The sequence below is a fragment of the Conger conger genome, chromosome 16 (genome assembly GCF_963514075.1).
Source record: "Conger conger chromosome 16, fConCon1.1, whole genome shotgun sequence".
Lineage (NCBI taxonomy): Eukaryota > Metazoa > Chordata > Actinopteri > Anguilliformes > Congridae > Conger > Conger conger.
The window spans coordinates 39,222,777-39,241,310 of NC_083775.1; the positions used below are offsets into that span (position 1 = coordinate 39,222,777).

An 18,534-nucleotide genomic window follows, 5' to 3' on the forward strand; every position below is an offset into this window, starting at 1 on the left:
GCCGCCCTCTGCAGTGTCAGAACAGATCCGTGTTTGAGCCACAGGCTGCAGTGGGGACCAGATCCAACAGATCAACAGTGCCAAGGATTTAACACAGTGGCGCTTTCCCCTCTGGTGGATAACAAGTAAGAGGTTCCCAGCCTTCTCCCTCTCCACCTCAGCTGATGGGTGGTAAGCATTCAGCTGCAAAATGGCTGCCGTTGAATTGACCAGGTTGGTGCTGCACATGTGATGGTTCCCCCTCATGACTGTAAAGCACTCAATAAAATGTTTTTTTTTTAATGATGATGGTGGCTATTATTGTTATTGTTGTTGTTGTTGTTGTTGTTATCATCATCATCTTTATTATTTTAAATATTACTACTTCTAATAATAATTCTCTAAATATAGACATTTCCATTATTGACATCATTCATGAAAAAAGGTGCACTGAGGGGTTGTAATGTCATTGAAAATGCGCTCACATTTCTTTCAGTTTCGACCAAACCTTTTGACCACGCTAGATCCTCAGCTTCATAAGTACGCAATGACGCACCAAAACAACTCCAGAGCATCCCATGAGTATTCATCCATTCATTTAGACAACGCTCACAACAATGTTTCTCATTATCCCAGTGCAGGAGAGAACTAGTTTAGCCTCAGACACCATGAATACACAAACGGGCTAAGAACAGTATAAAACAGGAAGGGCTGGATGGAGATCTAAGGATCCACAGAAGAACGAGTGCAGAGTGAGAGATGGCTCAGCGCTTCAAAGGAAGCAACCTCTTCTTTACAGGTGAGGCACTCTGGTGAGGTGAGATTGTATTGATGACTGCACACTAGATAGTGTGCATCCTTCTTTTGAGATTGGATTGGTGAATGCACACTAGATAGTGTGAATCCTTCTTTTGAGATTGGATTGGTGAATGCACACTAGATAGTGTGCATCCTTCTTTTGAGTTTGTATTGATGACTGCACACTAGGTAGTATGCAGCCTACTTTTGAGTTTGTATTGATGAAAGCACATGAACAGCACCTTATTCACTACACCTAAGTACACATACTTCTTTTGTAATCACGTGCCTCTCCATCCGAGTGTCGTTCTTCTGGTCTTTGTGAGGATAGAGTCTTTGAGATCAGTAAAGACGGTATGTAAATCCATTCATTATTTTTGTCCTGGATAAGCATGTACAAATAAAGTGACAGTGGATGAACATGTTTTTTGGGGGTTTTTTTGTTCAAGGATAAAATTTCCAAGATTTGATCAAAGTAATGTTCTCTCTGGGTACAAATTATTTCTGAGCATGTAAGTACATAACTAAGCCTAAATATGCATGAACGGATGTGAATTTGGGAGCGCGCTGGCTGAACCGGGTCGTTTCCCCTGCCCCACAGCCCTGCTCTGCCTGGCAGGCCAGGGCCTCGCCGTGGGAGTGGGCGACATGCTGGACAGGGCGTCTCAGCTGTCCGACAAGCTTCACTCCCTCAGCACCTCCCTCACCAACGAGCTGGTCAGCACCCAACGCACCCACAGCCACGGCTGCTCTCCACACCGGGAACCACCCTGCGGAAAAAAACTGCTCAAGCTAGGGTTTGAAACAGCCGTTAGCTGGCTGACTGGTTCAGACCAGCTCCCGGCTTGATGTGATACAGCTGGCTGACCGGTTCAGACCAGCTCAAGCTATGTTTTGAAACAGCTGGTAGCTGGTTGACCAGCTCATACCCAGCTAGACCAGCTTTATGATCAGCTCATACCCAGCTAGACCAGCTTTATGATCAGCTCATACCCAGCTAGACCAGCTTTATGATCAGCTCATACCCAGCTAGACCAGCTTTATGATCAGCTCATACCCAGCTAGACCAGCTTTATGATCAGCTCATACCCAGCTAGACCAGCTTTATGATCAGCTCATACCCAGCTAGACCAGCTTTATGATCAGCTCATACCCAGCTAGACCAGCTTTATGATCAGCTTGGCCAGCTTAATCTTCAGGCTGGTCAGGCTGGACAGCAGGGTACATGCAGAAAATATCCACTCTGATGTTCAAAGTTTCCTCATATTGCTTCCATTACATTACATTACAGTTATTTATCCAAATGAACTAATAGTTGATTGGACTAAGCAGAGGTTAATCCCCCCTGGAGCAATGTGGGGTTCAGGGCCTTGCTCAAGGGCCCCACAGCTGCACTGATCTTATTGTGGCTACACTGGGGCTTGAACCACCAACCTTCTGGGTCCCAATCATGTACCTTAGCCACTATACCTTAGCTGCCATTGGTTAAATGGTTTTGTGGATTCATGTTTTATACACATACCACTCGGTGCTGTTAATCACTGTGTTTATCCAGGGTGGTGTTAATCAGTTTATCTAGGGTGGTGTTGATCACTGTTTATCCAGGGTTGTGTTAATCACTGTGTGTTTATCCAGGGTTAAGTTAATCACTGTGTTTATCCAGGGTGGTGTTAATCACTGTGTGTTTATCCAGGGTGGTGTTAATCACTGTGTTTATCCAGGGTGGTGTTAATCACTGTGTTTATCCAGGGTGGTGTTAATCACTGTGTTTATCCAGGGTGGTGTTAATCACTGTGTTTATCCAGGGTGGTGTTAATCACTGTGTTTATCCAGGGTGGTGTTAATGAGTCACCCCCCTGTGCTGTTCTCAGGACACTCATTTTCCTCCGATGGGGAAGATTCTGATGCCACGCCCATCCATGTGCCACACAGCCGGCCTACAAACCCCTCATGACAAGGACCAGGCGTTACGGGTGCCGGTGCGTTTATTCATGGGCCTTACTCACTTATCTCCTGAAGTGAGAGTGGGGTGAGCACACTTTGGCTTGGAGTGGCAAACTGGCTTGTGAAGAAAAAAAGTTGCATTTGTTCGTGAAGGTCATTGGTCAAGGTCATGAATTGGTTCATGTGCTTTGTTCATACGTGGCGTGAGATAACGTATCAGAATTATGAATTGTACAAATATAGCAGTGGCAGCCCAAGATCTATGCTTCTGCTCAACTATCTGCAAGCAGTCCTCCATCCAGCTGATTTGAAAAATGCTCAGAAGGTCAGTTATGTCCTGGGTTTTCAGCAGGGGCGCTGCAAAGGCATGGGAGAGGGTCTGGGATTGCAATCTCCCCAACCCCCCCAACCCCCAGTCACAATCCCAGCCCCGCCCCCACGTTCATAGTCTTTATAAATCCTTTTTCTAAATATCACTTTTAATTAATTTTTAATGGGGGTCCCCGGGATACCTTTGAGCCTGGGTGGGGATCGTCATGCCTGACCACTAGGGGGCACCATATTGTTACGGGCGGTACTGCGGCCAGTGAGTGTGTACTACACTCTTATTTCCGGACCAATCAAGTACAACTGCACAGATTTCTACCTGCCAACAGGTCTCTCGCTATCTAAATAAACCTTTCCACATCCCCTCCCCAGGAATCGGAGCTGTTGTCCCTGGCCCGGGCGCTCCTCCTCTCCTGGAACGATCCCCTGGTTCTGCTCTCTGCCGAGGCCCCCGCGCTGTCCCATCCGCACAATGGCGCCATCTACAGCAAGACCAGGGAACTGCAGGATCAGTCGAACAACCTGAGCTCAGGACTGGACAGACTGGTGCACAAGGCGAGTCCCTCTCCTCTTCATGCGACATCATCGTGTGCAGCATCCACAGAGCTCACAGAGTGCTGCATCACAAACCTTCTCCCGGTGCGCTTCCACACACAAACCCAACATTAGTGCACGTACCATGCAGACAGCTTCCACACACAAACCCAACATTAGTGCACGTACCATGCAGACAGCTTCCACACACAAACCCAACATTAGTGCACGTACCGCACTGACAGCTTCCACACACAAACCCAACATTAGTGCACGTACCGCACTGACAGCTTCCACACACAAACCCAACATTAGTGCACGTACCGCACTGACAGCTTCCACACACAAACCCAACATTAGTGCACGTACCGCACTGACAGCTTCCACACACAAACCCAACATTAGTGCACCTACCGCACTGACAGCTTCCACACACAAACCCAACATTAGTGCACGTACCGCACTGACAGCTTGCAGGAACCAAAGCAGATAGCTGTGTAAGTTCTGTGGGTAACCAAAGCAGATTGGTTGTTGGGAATATCCCCCCCGTAGTAGAACCAAGTTGGAAAACAGTAAAGCTTTAATTACGATGTGCAAAAGGAGATTCGCAAGGGATGCGTCCGACAAGCCTTCCATACGAACCTCAACATAATCATCACAAGTGAGGGCTTACAGGTACAATAGGTAAGATTTGTGTGTTAAACCATTGTTACAAGACCATTGTAAATTCCCTCCTATCACCCTCTGCCAAATTTATAGTCGTTAAATTCGGGTTTCAAAATATACTGTACAGTTGACGGCCCGACACTGAACATGGGACTTTATTCTTCCAGTCTGCATTGTAATTTTAGATATAATGTGGCTTCAGAGGGTAAATAATCCCTCAAAACATGACAAGCACCAAATTTAGACACATTAATAGTTAAAAAAATCTGGGATTGCTGTTGTGGTTGGAATGAAAAGCAGCATACACAGGGGAAACACTGCTCTAGGTGACCAGCCGTCCCAATCAGTGGGAGGGCTATTGCAGTGTGTGTGTGTGTGTGTGTGTGTGTGTGTGTGTGTGAAGTAGTAATGACAGTGAAGTAATGCGGGTGACCCCTCCCTCTTCCTTCTCGCAGATCGGCTCCTCCTCCGAGTCTCTCTCTCCCCTCCCCTTCAAAGGCGGCGACTTTGGCGACGACAAGAACTCGCGCCTCATCAACTTCTACTTCCTGCTGTCCTGCTTCCGCCGAGACTCCCACAAAATCGACAGCTTTCTGAAGCTCCTCCGCTGCCGGGCGGCCAAGCAGGACCGCTGCTGAACGGAGGCGGGGAACGGTCGCATTCGGCCCACAGCTCAGCTTACCGCGAGCTCGGCAACTCCAGGGCGGACTGAAACAAAATGGAGGGCACAGCACAGCCTATTTCTCTACTATTTTTTTGTGTGACTGTGTATTGAATCACATACCCTGTTTCGGCCTCATCTCCGACCAACACATCATTTATAATTTAGTGATATACCTAATTTTTCATACTTAGGCAAACATATCCTACACTGACATGAAAAAAAACCCCCTGAAAAGGCAAGGGTATTAATGCAGCACTCAGGCGAGTAAGTACAATAGTCCAATAACACCAACACAATAACAACTCATGAAAATCCTTATTTTAAATTGTCATCGCCATTTAATTTACACCCAACAGATAAACGCTGAACCTTCTGTTTTATTCTTAGAAACTACTGCTGTCACACAAAAGACAATAAAATTCTATCTTGCAGAACAAAACTGTTTTGGAATTTTTAAGCATAATAAGTATAAAGTTTAGTAGCTTTAAATATAATGAAGTTTCATAGCTTTAATGCTTAAAGACGAGCTGTAACAGAAGTCAGGGTGGCAGTAGCTTTCAGCTTTGAAGGGCGGGGAGTCGATTTCACTGATGTCAAACGAGGATGCACGCAACTGTCTAAAACAATGGATGGGAAAAAACTGGATGGAAACAATACACAAGTATTACAATTTCATAATATTTTCAGAATATATACTTTAAGACTTGGTTAGAGCTATGGTTATTGAGAATTGATTAAAGTAAGGAAAAAGTGTGTTTTAATTTCAGCTCGTCTAACTGCTAAAATGAACAAAATCTTTCACACTAATAATCTTTTCCCCAAACCCCACACTGTCCATTAGCATTGCAATAGTAATGAGAAGGCAATGGTAAATATGTTAAAATAACTTACATCAACCTGGGTAAGCCTATTTTTTTCTCATTGCCATAATCCACTGCTTTTGAAATAGTGCTGTCATTTCCTCTGACTGCATATTTATCACACTGAATGCTTTCAGCTCTTTAGAGAACATTTTATATTAGCCCAAAAAACCCCATTAAACACAAAAACACCTTTTTAGCAACACTGACTGCAACCAAAAACCTATTATTTGATTGGGTCTTTCACATCACTGTGAAGGAATTTTATTTGATTGGGTCTTTCACATCACTGTGGAGGAATTTTAGCCCACTGTTCTTTGCAGGACTGATTTAATTCAGACAATGGTTTTGTGGGCTTTCAAGCATTAACTGTTAAGTTTCAGGTCTTGCCACAGTACATCTACTGGGTTCAAGTCAGGATTGTGACTAGGACACTCAAATCTTTCACTTTTGTTTCTTTCCAGTCATCCAGACGTAGACTTGCTTTTGAATCATGGTATTGTTGCAGAACTCAATGACGTGTCGGCTCAGTCCGATGACTGCACGTCTTTCTGAAGAACGGTCCGGTAGAGCGCAGCATTCCTTCAATAACGGAGTCGTCCTGGTCCCCAGGCAGAAAAGCACCCCCTCGGTCACACGACCACCACACTTCACTGATCGCATATAGCACTTACTGCGAAATGGTGCCTTTGCCTGACGCCAGACATAACAGAACCTGTGCCACAAACATCATCCCATTATCCCAAAAGGCATGGGGAGCATCCTGGTTTTTTTTTTTTTTGGCTAAATTGATGAGAATTAATGTTAGGGGCCGTTCTCCAAAGAATCCCATTTTTGCCAAGTCTTTGTTATGGAGTCCTGAACACTGACCTTAGTGGAGGCTGGAGGCCTGCAGGTCTTGGGCTGCTCTTCCGGGATGAGCTGTGGCTGCACCGTTCTGGGAGCAGCAGAGACTGCTCCAACGGGTGATTTGGAGTGGCCTAGTCAGCCTTTATATGAACCCAGAACTGCTGTGGCAGAACTTTGTCCAATTTAAAAATAAATTCTTAAGATCAGAAGACATTCAGTGTGACAGGTGCGCAATAAGAACAAATGGGGAAGGGTGCAAAGACTTTGGCAGCTCGATATACACTTGCACATTTGCTCTTGTAGACCATTTCACGTCTGCCACTTAACAAAAGGTCTGCCTACAAAGGAATGCAACAATGTATATGCACTCACCGAGCACTTTATTAGGTATTTATGAAACGTGTTTTTTAGACTTCTACTGCTGTAGCCGAACAATTAAGAGTTATGATGTGTGGTATGTTCAGAGATGCTCTTCTGCATACCACTGTTGTAATGTGTGGTTATTTGCATTACTGTCACCTTCGACCAGTCTGGCCATTCTCGCCTGACAAGTTGTTTCGGTCCTCAGAACTGCTGCTCACTGGATTTTTGTTTTGTTTTTTGCACCATTCTTTGCAAACTCAAGACTAGTGTGAGTGAAAATCCCAGGAGATCAGCAGTTTCTGAGATACTCAAACCACCCTGTCTGCCACCAACAATCATTCCACAGTCAAAGTCACTTAGATCACATTTTATCACCATTCTGATGGTCGATGTGAGCATTAACGGAAGCTCCTAACCTGTATCTACATGACTGTATGCATTGCTCTGCTGCCACAATTGGCTGATTAGATTACTTAATTGCAAGAATAGGTAGGCGTAAAAACATTCCTCAAAGTGCTCAGGGAGTATAAACAAACATGCGAGAAGTGAGTCACAAAAGACTGCTGTTATTGCAATGAATAACATTTAAACTGATGGCAGATTTTGTGTCATTTGTCCAATAAATGGACGTTGGAAATAATGCATTTCATCTCTTTTTATTCAGTGGGTGGAGGCTATTAATTGTCTGGGGTCTGTGTTGGCAGTGTACTTAAGGTAGGAAGACATTAGAAAGGCACACATTTCGATATGTTCATCGCAAGATAACGTTATTGAATATTACGATGGCTATCGCATATCGTACATTTTCCTCAGATGGTGCAGCCCTAGCACATACATGCACGCGTGTCTGTATGTAGGACATACATGCACGCGTGTCTGTATGTCGGTGAAATGGTCTTTCCCCTGATTGAAGGCCCATCAGTGGAGCATGGAGTGGCGCTAATGCAGGAAGGGTACCAGGCTCACAGTCCTGAGGACAAGAAGCCGTGTGGTCAGGGGCGATTGGGCATTAACCAAAACGCACCAGAACCTTCAGAACTAGGCCATCCTCCCCCGCAATACAACTCCACGCAAAGACCAATCGCAGGCAAGCCCCAAGCGACAGCCAATGGGAGGGGGGGGGGATGTGGAGTGAAGGGAAGGACAGGACACCACATAAACCTCAGTTTCCCCATTTATTTTATTAAAAAAAGCAGCAAAAATAAACAAATAACCAAAAAAAAAAGAAAAAAACAAAACAAAACCCAGAAGCATAAACTTCCCAACAGACCAGCTCCCCAACCACAGACAGGAGACAGAACCCGGGGGAGCCTTGGCCAGGCCCGCCCCACACCCAGGCCCGCTGGCCTCTACTGAACTTTGGGGTGCCTAGTGCTGTGGGCCCACACCCAGGCCCGCTGGCCTCTACTGAACCTGGGGGTGCCTAGTGCTGTGGGCCCACACCCAGGCCCGCTGGCCTCTACTGAACCTGGGGGTGCCTAGTGCTGTGGGCCCACACCCAGGCCCGCTGGCCTCTACTGAACCTGGGGGTGCCTAGTGCTGTGGGCCGAACGAGGGGCGTTGGGGGCGCGCGTTGGTAACAGATCCTGACCTACGCCGTAGAGTAAAACACTGAACACTGACGCCGCAGAGACTGGGTGAAAACACTGACATGCTGGAGGGCTGCCCCGGCAGCCTCAAAGTGCACTGCTGCTGGAGAAGGGTCCAGAAGGACGGCCGCTGTACCGCGCTGCACGCTCATCGCCCGGTCCGCTGGTCGCCGCCGCGATGTTCCGCGACCGTTCGGTGAGAATTCATCACAACGTTCTTCAAAGCATGACCGTTGCTCCTTACAGCGTAATGGAATCCAAAAATTCACCAATGACAGCCTTTTCATGAAGATAAGACACCGATTGGTCAAGGAAAGGAAACCATCTTAAGAACTCGTTTTGTTTTTTTTTTGTTTTTTTTTTTAAAGACAGGAAATGGAGGGGCACGGTCATGTCAACAGGTTTCCATGGTTACAATGGAGACATAAAAGCGGCTGAACATCGTTCGTTCCTTTTTTAAACAAACACTATATACAGGCAAGTGGTGGGGTCAGTGTGAGTGCGTGCGCTACATAAACGTTCATCCAAGTATCCTGCGGTATGTTGCTGAGGGTCTGGTACGATCATGTGAAAGCCAACAGAACTACGACACACACACACATCCTCAGAGAATATTGCACATGTTGTGGTGTTCCAATTTGGCTTTGTCACTTCACAGACGCGCATTTTAAAAACTAACCATTTCTGAACAAAATGTCTCAAAAGCAAAACTTAATCTTTAAAAATATTGTTACAAGAATCATGTCACAGCTTAGGCAAAAAAAAAAAAAAGAGAAACAGGAACTGACATCACACGTGCGTAGACACGCGCACACACAAACCCCACTGCTCCTTCCTGCACGCGCGCCAGCAGGAGCAGCTAGCGCATCCGGTACTCGGAGGTCTTGGACACCTCGCAGAGCTGGCCCTTGAAGTCGATGTCCACTGTGAAGTCAAGATCTCGCTGGGGAGAGAGCAGCAGAGGGTCAGAGCTCCACTCTCGTTGCTTTCTAACGGCCGTGGGAGAGGAGGGGGAAAAGAAAAGAGGCTTACATTGTTTTTGACGTTAGGTTTCATGTTGATGGTGCCGAAGATCTCCTCTCCTGCTTTCACTGTCAAGTAGTCATCGAGATAAAACACCGTCTGTTTCCAGTGCGTGTACGGAGACTCTGGGCCTGGGAGAGAGGGGTTAAAGCAGTTAGGGTACAACTCTCCTGGGAGCCCCCGACACTGTAGCGTAGCGGTTAAGGTACATGACCCTGTAGCATAGCGGTTAAGGTACATGACCCTGTAGCGTAGCGGTTAAGGTACATGACCCTGTAGCCTAGCGGTTAAGGTACATGACCATGTAGCGTAGCGGTTAAGGTACATGACCATGTAGCGTAGCGGTTAAGGTACATGACCATGTAGCGTAGCGGTTAAGGTACATGACCATGTAGCGTAGCGGTTAAGGTACATGACCATGTAGCGTAGCGGTTAAGGTACATGACCATGTAGCGTAGCGGTTAAGGTACATGACCATGTAGCGTAGCGGTTAAGGTACATGACCATGTAGCGTAGCGGTTAAGGTACGTGACTGGGACCGGCCTGTAGCGTAGCGGTTAAGGTACATAACCATGTAGCGTAGCGGTTAAGGTACATGACCCTGTAGCGTAGCGGTTAAGGTACATGACCCTGTAGCGTAGCGGTTAAGGTACATGACCATGTAGCGTAGCGGTTAAGGTACGTGACTGGGACCGGCCTGTAGCGTAGCGGTTAAGGTACATAACCATGTAGCGTAGCGGTTAAGGTACATGACCCTGTAGCGTAGCGGTTAAGGTACATGACTGTAGTGTAGTGATTAAGGTACGTGACTGGGACTGGCCTGTAGCGTAGCGGTTAAGGTACATAACCCTGTAGCGTAGTGGTTAAGGTACATGACTGGCACCGGCAAGGATAAGATTCCCACAGCCGTTTGTCCCTTGAGCAAGGCCCTTAACGCTGCGTTGCTCCTGGGGGGATTGTCTCCTGCTTCGTCTAACCAACGAAGTGGCAGTGGATAATGTAATGTACTGCTGAAGGCCGCAGTGCACTCACTGGTGGAGAAGCCGGTGCGCTTGTGGCAGCGGGTGAACTCGATGTTGAAGTAGGTGACCAGCGCGTGGATGTAGTCGTTTCTCTTCACCTGCAGGCAGAAGGGCGAGGTAAAGGACAGGTCCTCGATCTTCACCGTGTAGATGTCCACCTCCTGGGGACCAGATATCCGTTAATCACTTCAACACAATCAATCGCTTCAAATCACAGAGACAGTCAGGATATAAAGCTCAGCCAACCATGACAATTTCCATTATAGGAGAAAGATTGCTGGGGAGCCACAAACGCTTGTGGACGCCGGAAACTTGGCGCGGAGAGAATGGTAACTAAGCAAATTAAAGGTACACCAGGAAAGACTGGCCTTGTTACAATGTTTGAACACATTGCAAATCCCTTCCCATCATTGAAAACGGCTCACTGACATGTTGGCTGCCTGCGCTTATTTCGGGTTTCAAAATATGTAGCCGACGGGCCGGAGCTCTGCACCAAAACATCGTACAGCTGTACAACAATTCAAGCTCATTGGTTGAAAATTGGTTCCAATTGCCACAGCCGATGGCATTTCAACGTCAGCGCGTTCACAAAGAAGGGGGAGAGATAAACGGTGTTGTGGTTTGAGGATGTCCGTTCCTGCAATTCGTCTCAACCATCAGAAGCCTGAAATTACCTATTGTACCTTTAAGAAAGCAGTACACACTAAACACTAAAGACCACATAAAAACATGCACGGCTGGCAAAGACTTTACACCCCAGGGCCCCATTTCTGACTGATCGACCCCTGTGGACGGGGTGCTGACCCTTTGCGGGGGTTACAGGACCGGGAGCTGACCCTTTGGGGGGGGGTTACAGGACCGGGAGCTGACCCTTTGCGGGGGTTACAGGACCGGGAGCTGACCCTTTGCGGGGGGTTACAGGACCGGGAGCTGACCCTTTGGGGGGGGTTACAGGACCGGGAGCTGACCCTTTGGGGGGGTTACAGGACCAGGTGCTGACCCTTTGCGGGGGGTTACAGGACCAGGTGCTGACCCTTTGGGGGGGTTACAGGACCAGGTGCTGACCCTTTGGGGGGGGTTACAGGACCGGGAGCTGACCCTTTGGGGGGGGTTACAGGACCGGGAGCTGACCCTTTGGGGGGGGTTACAGGACCGGGAGCTGACCCTTTGGGGGGGGTTACAGGACCGGGAGCTGACCCTTTGGGGGGGGTTACAGGACCGGGAGCTGACCCTTTGGGGGGGGTTACAGGACCGGGAGCTGACCCTTTGGGGGGGGTTACAGGACCGGGAGCTGACCCTTTGGGGGGGGTTACAGGACCGGGAGCTGACCCTTTGGGGGGGTTACAGGACCGGGAGCTGACCCTTTGGGGGGGGGGGGGGGGGGGGGGGGGGTTACAGGACCGGGAGCTGACCCTTGGGGGGGGTTACAGGACCAGGTGCTGACCCTTTGGGGGGGGTTACAGGACCGGGAGCTGACCCTTTGGGGGGTTACAGGACCGGGAGCTGACCCTTTGGGGGGTTACAGGACCGGGAGCTGACCCTTTGGGGGGTTACAGGACCGGGAGCTGACCCTTTGGGGGGTTACAGGACCGGGAGCTGACCCTTGGGGGGGGGGGTTACAGGACCGGGAGCTGACCCTTTGGGGGGTTACAGGACCGGGAGCTGACCCTTTGGGGGGTTACAGGACCGGGAGCTGACCCTTTGGGGGGTTACAGGACCGGGAGCTGACCCTTTGGGGGGTTACAGGACCGGGAGCTGACCCTTTGGGGGGTTACAGGACCGAGAGCTGACCCCTTGGGGGGGTTACAGGACCGGGAGCTGACCCTTTGGGGGGGTTACAGCACCGGGAGCTGACCCTTTGGGGGGGTTACAGGACCAGGTGCTGACCCTTTGGGGGGGTTACAGGACCAGGTGCTGACCCTTTGGGGGGGTTACAGGACCAGGTGCTGACCCTTTGGGGGGGGTTACAGGACCGGGTGCTGACCCGTTGGGGGTGGGGGGTTTACAGGCTACCAGGCTGGCACAGAACAGCACTGACCTTGATGAGACAGGCGCTGCTGACCAGCTGTTTGGGATCCACCACATCCACCAGAGGCTCCTTTATGGCCACCTCCTTAATGCAGGACATGTCGAAGCCATAGACGTTCTCCCACCCTGAGGAAAAGAGGGGGGGTCAGGGTTATTCACAGGCACGGATATACACCCAAGGCTGGGTCGCTGACTTTAAGATGGAGCCGTTAAACTGACAAATTTGTAGGCGTCAACAAATTTTCCAACTGGATATCTGATCGACATCTATACATTACCTAACATCATGAACAGATCGCATTTCTCAAGGCAGAGGAACAAACTGGCCAGTTTAAGCCAAAATGAGATAATTTTATTAATATTTAAATAATGGCATGGATTAAAATGTTTCACTATCAAGTAGGCATACAAACGAGTGTCGGACGTGTGGAAATGTCAGATGTTCTCTGACCCTGAGAGAAAGGGTTAGGCACTGACCCACCCCCCAAGCTCAGACACGGCAGAAATAAGACGGGGCAGGCAGACGCTCACAGTGGATTTTGTAGTCCTTGTACTGCCGGTCCTCGATGGCCGTGACGTACAGGGTGGCTCGGTCGGGGAATATCAGCCCGTCTGGTTTCTGCACAGGAGACGGGAAGACCGGTCAGCCACGTCCAGCAATTCCCAAATAAACAATGACACAACAAACGGGAACGGTCCTAGCTGTGCCTCAGGTTGGGTCGATACAGTCCAATAATAAAATTACATAACATTCTTCAATCTTATTGATGATTCACAATTGATTTATTTCACGTTTTTGTCCAAACAAACTTTAAAAAAGAAAATACAGAGACGGAGACAGGAGCGGGACAGTAACTAGCAGGCAATGACCGTCTCAACTGCAGCATATGCACCTTACAACACCAAAGCTGAACTCTACGACGCAGACATTTTGCACATGGCGCCGAAACTGAATCCAATCGACTCATTCTAACCGATTCAGCGGCTCTGGCAGCGCCTACTCACCAGCCACTTGTCACGGGCGTAGATGACGGTGTTGAGCATGGACTCGTAGAAGAGGCAGTAGCCCATCCACTCCGAGATGATGATGTCCACCTGCTCCACCGGCAGCTCCACCTCCTCCACCTTCCCCTTGATGATCGTCACGACTGAGCGGCAGTAACCAAGACGACGCGTTAGGCAGGAGTAACCAAGACGACGCGTTAGGTGGGGCTACACAGCCCACAGGAACGACAGCCATGCTGGAGAAACCGCCTCGGCAAGTTGTCATTTAAGGCCCACTACGTCATTTCCACAGAACGTTCGGTTGCTTAGGCGAAAATGACGTAGATAGGGAAAGTAGAAACTCGGGAGGATCGTGGCACTTCTAGATTTTTAACATCTTGCACTGGCGGGAAGTCAAAGCCTTCTTTCGATATCTCACCTGACAAGTGACCGTTTCCCTAACGAGCTGAGCAATGACTCAAACGTTCATTATATCAAACCAATGAAATGTAGAAGAGGCAAGATGAAGGAAGTAGACCCTCATTTAAAATAATTTTTCCCTTTGATGCAATTCTTATGAAGACTGTTTCCATTAGGAGAATTCTATAAATTGTACCATAGCTTCATCTTTTTGCTCATTGTAAGCCATGAGTTATACAGGCAACAGAAGTTACTGAGCGGGCCTTTAATGACAAATTTCACAGAAAGCACCAAGGAAAGGCAGCAAAATCTGCAGCTCTCTGGGACCAGGTTTTGGGGGGGGGGTCTATGCAACTGACATTACCATTACATTACATTACATTATTGGCATTTGGCAGACGCTCTTATTCAGAGCAACGTACAACAAAACTTCATTACCAACACTCTTCATGAGAAAATGGACTTGCTGTTTCAGCCTGGCTCTGCCTTCCAGACAACTTAGAAAAAAATCCATTCTGGGGTGGGTAGAGTAGGGTAGTATTTGCATAAAGTATTCTCCAACCAATCAGGTGCCGGCAGTGTTCTGTTTCGTATTGACAGGCAACAGCTGGGAAGGAGCCATTAAATTCAACTGACAAATTTGTAGGCGTCAACAATTTTCCAACTGGATATCTGATCAACATCTATACATTCCCTAATATCATGATCAGATCGCATTTCTCAAGAGGCAACTGAACAAACTGACCAGTTTAAGCCAAAAGGATATAATTTCATATATATGTCAATAATGGCATGGATTAAAATGTTCCACTATAAAATAGGCAAACAGACACGTTTCCAGCTAATGAAGTTTGATCTATGGTGTAAAAACCCTTTAAAATACAGCGTTAAGATGGAACAAAACCCTACCGAGTACAGAGAAGAACGAACGGAAGCATCAACACTCACTCTGGTCCAGTTTGTTGGCCTTGACGATCTTCACCGCGTAGTCAGATATGCTGCTGCACTCGATCTGAGGGGCACAAGAGTCATTAGGGGTGAGAGGCAGACCACCGCCCAGTCGCCGACAAGCCCAGCCGGCATCCATGCTCTCCTTCCAGCCTGCAGTCAGCCACGGCCTGGACAACCAGGCGCGAGGACTCTTCAGCAGGGCTTTACATTTGGTGGACGCTTTTATCCAAAGGGAAGTACAGTATGTGCACACTGAAGGTCACTGGAACAAATACGACGCATAGGGCAGAAAGTACAATTCTCATAGAGCTCAGCTATCATAGCCATGAACATCAAGTCTACAAGGATTATAGCAAGAATAAATTGTGAGCCTGAAAAGTTGTCCAGGAGGAAATGGGTACACAGCCCCCCACCCCCCCAGTGTTGTTGTCGTGACCAGCACCGGTGAGTTTACGCGCACATCAAAGCCTGTACAAACGATCAACCACCCCAGACATTGTTAGCGACCGTGCGGAGCGCGACTGGGGGCAGGGCGCTCACCCCGATGACCTTCTTGGCGCCGGCCTTGGCCGCGAACATGCACAGGATGCCGGTGCCACTGCCCACATCCAGTACCACCTTGTCCTTGAACAGGTGCTTGTTGTGGAACATGGAGTTGCGGTAGGTGAGCGTGCGGACTTCGTCTTTCAGCATCTCCTGCAGGGAGAGAGCGCCTTGGGTTAAAGGGTCCAAGTGTTAACGCAAGGGGACGGAGGACAAAATGTCAAAACTATGTGAAAGCAACACAACACACAGGTTTATTAAGGGAATATGAGTGAGTGTCAATGTCATTTTACGAGCCTCTGGCAACAATGGGAATTCAGTTTTTTTAAATGTTTAATCACTTTGAAGTTGAACCCCCCCAGAGAGGCAGCTTACCTCGTGAATGCCAAAGTGGGCATAGGAGTCGAAGTAATAGTCCTTAGACGTCATATCCTCCGCCGAAGGCTTCACTGAGCTTTCCCCCTGAGAAATCTCGCAGAGGAAGACTGAAGTTAGCCCTAGTGAACGGCACCGGCCTAAAGGCTCAATGAGACTGCGCTGCAACGCTGCCCGCAGCCAGCTGCCGGGCCACCAGCAGGCGCGGATGCTGTGAACTCTTTCTGTGGGTCAACGATAAGGTCACATAAATTGCAGTCTGTCTGGGTTTTGCTGCCATCAAATGTGAGGGTCATAAATAGAAAATACGGTGCCGAGACCCGATGAACGACACATTTCTGTAACATTAACGTTCTTTCTGCGCCGAGTTGGAAAGACCAGGGAGTTGTAAATTAAATGTCCTGTCAGGGGTTTCTTGCACCCAGGCGAATTATTTCGTTCCAGTTACCTCCAGATAGAACAATTCAGAACTAAATTCTGGGGTGGAGAGTACCAATACTTTATGAAACCGGATTTTCCACCTGAGCAAGCTCATGATAGCTCCTCAAATCACGTGTACGTTCGCTAATTAATCGTTAACTGGAAATGCTAGCAGATACAAAGGAATATAAAGTGCCTCATGGTTAGGCCCACTTGAGGCCTAGATTTACACGAAACTTACACAAATACAAAATGAAGGCCTTAAATTAACCAGCAATAGCGTTCCGTTAAGAGTATATTTGCTCTTGACGGGCTACTTAAAATTTGACGGCCAGGCAAAAGTATTTCTCTCCAAGTGAAGCTAGCAAACTTCGAATATCTCACGCCGGCTAACGCATACAGTAGCCAAGTGTCCCACCCGGCATCCTGTCATACTAGCTAACGTTTGCTAGCAGCGGGAGGCGCTTTGTCTAACAAGATTACAAGGGACTCGAATACCTACAATAACAACATTACCATCTAGTTATAAATATAATTGACTTCATCTAGCCATATTAAGTGTGTGGGTTGGCTACGTGCAGTAGCCTACACTACATAGCGCGCTAACGACAACGAAAAAAAGACTATCATGCTAGACTACTAGCTAGCTAGTTAGGCAACGTTATATAATATAACATTAGCTAACTAGCTAGATAATTACGGTAGCCAAGTTAAACATTGTAACCTATTTCACCAACGTTAACAAACTTAGGCTAGCTTATTGTAGCTAGCTAGTAGCAATCTGTGTTTGCGCTTCTTTGCGATGTCAACTTGGCTAACCTACTGTTATAAGCCAGACTAGTATCGTAATGAGACATCATGGCTTTTTCAACATAAAATGTGCGCACCATGCGGTCCAATACAGAATCAACGATACAATATCTTAGGCTACCTAGCACGCTTGGGTGTATTAACGTTAGCTATATCTAACGTTAGCTACAAGGTCAGATAAGTTAACATTGATTTGCTAGTCTAAGGCACATGGCCGTAAGTTTATTTCTCTTACGATTAGCTAGCTAGCACTAACGTTATACAATTTACTGGCTGACTAGCGTTATCGCTGTATTTAACGGTCTTCATACTTGGCTAGTTTTAAGGTATTCAAATTGATATGACTGGTTAGCTAATGATACAACAGCAAAATAACCGGCAAGTTAATAAAAGCCGTCGTAGACGCCAAAATGAATGAGTATTACAACGAGGTCAGTTTGCTACTAAAATGGATGCTCGGTGTCTGTGTGCGTTCATAATCTAGGTACGTGCCATCTAAACTTTTGACAGTTACATGATCATTCTGTTTCAAATATCACACGGGTATTAATTTCCGTCTTCATCACATATTTCAAAATTCGTTGTTAATATATTTTGATTTTCCATAAGGATATATCCATTAAGAGTTGCGCTTCGCTTACCTCCATCCTGTCCGTCGTCTCCGCCATTTCAACTCTGCGCAATTTCAACTGACGTACAGCCAACATTGTGACTCAAACTATGAAAAGCCTGCCCTGCAACCAAACTCACCAATCACGTTGCGACTTCTAAAGATATTCACCAAAGTGACAACCCCTTTCTTAAAAGTCTATTCTAATTGGTTTAAGATTGTGTCGGTTTTTCCCACTCTTTTATGCCCCCCCCCCCCCCTTGCGTTTAGAAGCTGGTCATCAGTCTCCTCTATGTGATTGCATACCACCGTTTTAATTGGTAAATTACTTTCTAATACAGCATTATCAGTATTTAGCTACCCAACATTAACACACACAAGCTTAAAATCCCATAGATGTTCTCTACTGCTACTTATTTATACATGATTGGCAAGCTAGACTACTTTCATCTGCAGTTGCTGAAGCCAGTTTGAAAATATTTGAATGATAAATATTGATACAGTAATTGGAGCAAACGACAGGTTGGCGACACACGTTTTTTCGCATCGTAATGTAAATAAGTCTGATAAACGATTTGGTTTCTACATTTTAGTATTAAAGGTAATACATTATTATATATGATGTTTCTGATAATTCTATGTAACATATTATAATAATAGAATTGGGAGAAGTTACAGCTGTTGTTCAGAGAACACATCACGGAACGGACTCTTTCCTCAGGGAGGAGAGATAGACATACACACAGCACAGTACTGGCGGCAAACAAGGAGCAGT

The 18,534-nt window shown here is 47.3% G+C and overlaps 2 protein-coding genes across 3 annotated transcripts; one reads left to right on the top strand and one right to left on the bottom strand.

Moving 5' to 3' along the window:
• Window positions 1-738: 738 nt before the first annotated feature.
• Window positions 739-4,951, top strand: prl (prolactin). The gene is made up of 5 exons (XM_061224201.1): window positions 739-778; window positions 1,379-1,494; window positions 2,649-2,756; window positions 3,421-3,603; window positions 4,704-4,951. Exons 1-5 carry the CDS (start codon window positions 739-741, stop codon window positions 4,884-4,886), a joined length of 630 nt encoding a protein of 209 aa, XP_061080185.1. The 3' UTR covers window positions 4,887-4,951.
• A 3,189-nt stretch (window positions 4,952-8,140) lies between these two features.
• prmt1 (protein arginine methyltransferase 1) lies at window positions 8,141-17,863 on the bottom strand. 2 transcript variants are annotated; one of them, XM_061225314.1, is made up of 10 exons: window positions 17,791-17,863; window positions 15,920-16,006; window positions 15,542-15,697; window positions 14,999-15,062; window positions 13,652-13,794; window positions 13,178-13,265; window positions 12,657-12,772; window positions 10,629-10,779; window positions 9,606-9,727; window positions 8,141-9,516 (listed from the first exon to the last, which is right to left on the bottom strand). In XM_061225314.1, the coding sequence occupies exons 1-10, from the start codon at window positions 17,854-17,856 to the stop codon at window positions 9,433-9,435; spliced, it is 1,077 nt and encodes a 358-aa protein (XP_061081298.1). In that variant the 5' UTR covers window positions 17,857-17,863; the 3' UTR covers window positions 8,141-9,432. The 2 variants fall into 2 exon arrangements, with proteins under 2 accessions (XP_061081298.1, XP_061081296.1); XM_061225312.1 differs by having other exon boundaries at window positions 15,920-16,015; window positions 17,791-17,852.
• Window positions 17,864-18,534: the final 671 nt, after the last annotated feature.

Bases quoted from the DNA above. Each gene is read 5' to 3' on its own strand.
- prmt1 (XM_061225314.1), bottom strand. From the start codon at position 17,856: ATGTTGGCTGTACGTCAGTTGAAATTGCGCAGAGTTGAAATGGCGGAG. The intron at 13,266-13,651 runs GTGAGTAGGCGC...TCTCCTGTGCAG, and splicing joins ACGCCCGTGACAAGTGGCTG to AAACCAGACGGGCTGATATT. The intron at 9,728-10,628 runs GTGAGTGCACTG...CCTCTCTCCCAG, and splicing joins GCGCACCGGCTTCTCCACCA to GCCCAGAGTCTCCGTACACG.
- prl (XM_061224201.1), top strand. From the start codon at position 739: ATGGCTCAGCGCTTCAAAGGAAGCAACCTCTTCTTTACAG. The intron at 779-1,378 runs GTGAGGCACTCT...CCTGCCCCACAG, and splicing joins AAGCAACCTCTTCTTTACAG to CCCTGCTCTGCCTGGCAGGC. The intron at 1,495-2,648 runs GTCAGCACCCAA...TGCTGTTCTCAG, and splicing joins CCTCCCTCACCAACGAGCTG to GACACTCATTTTCCTCCGAT.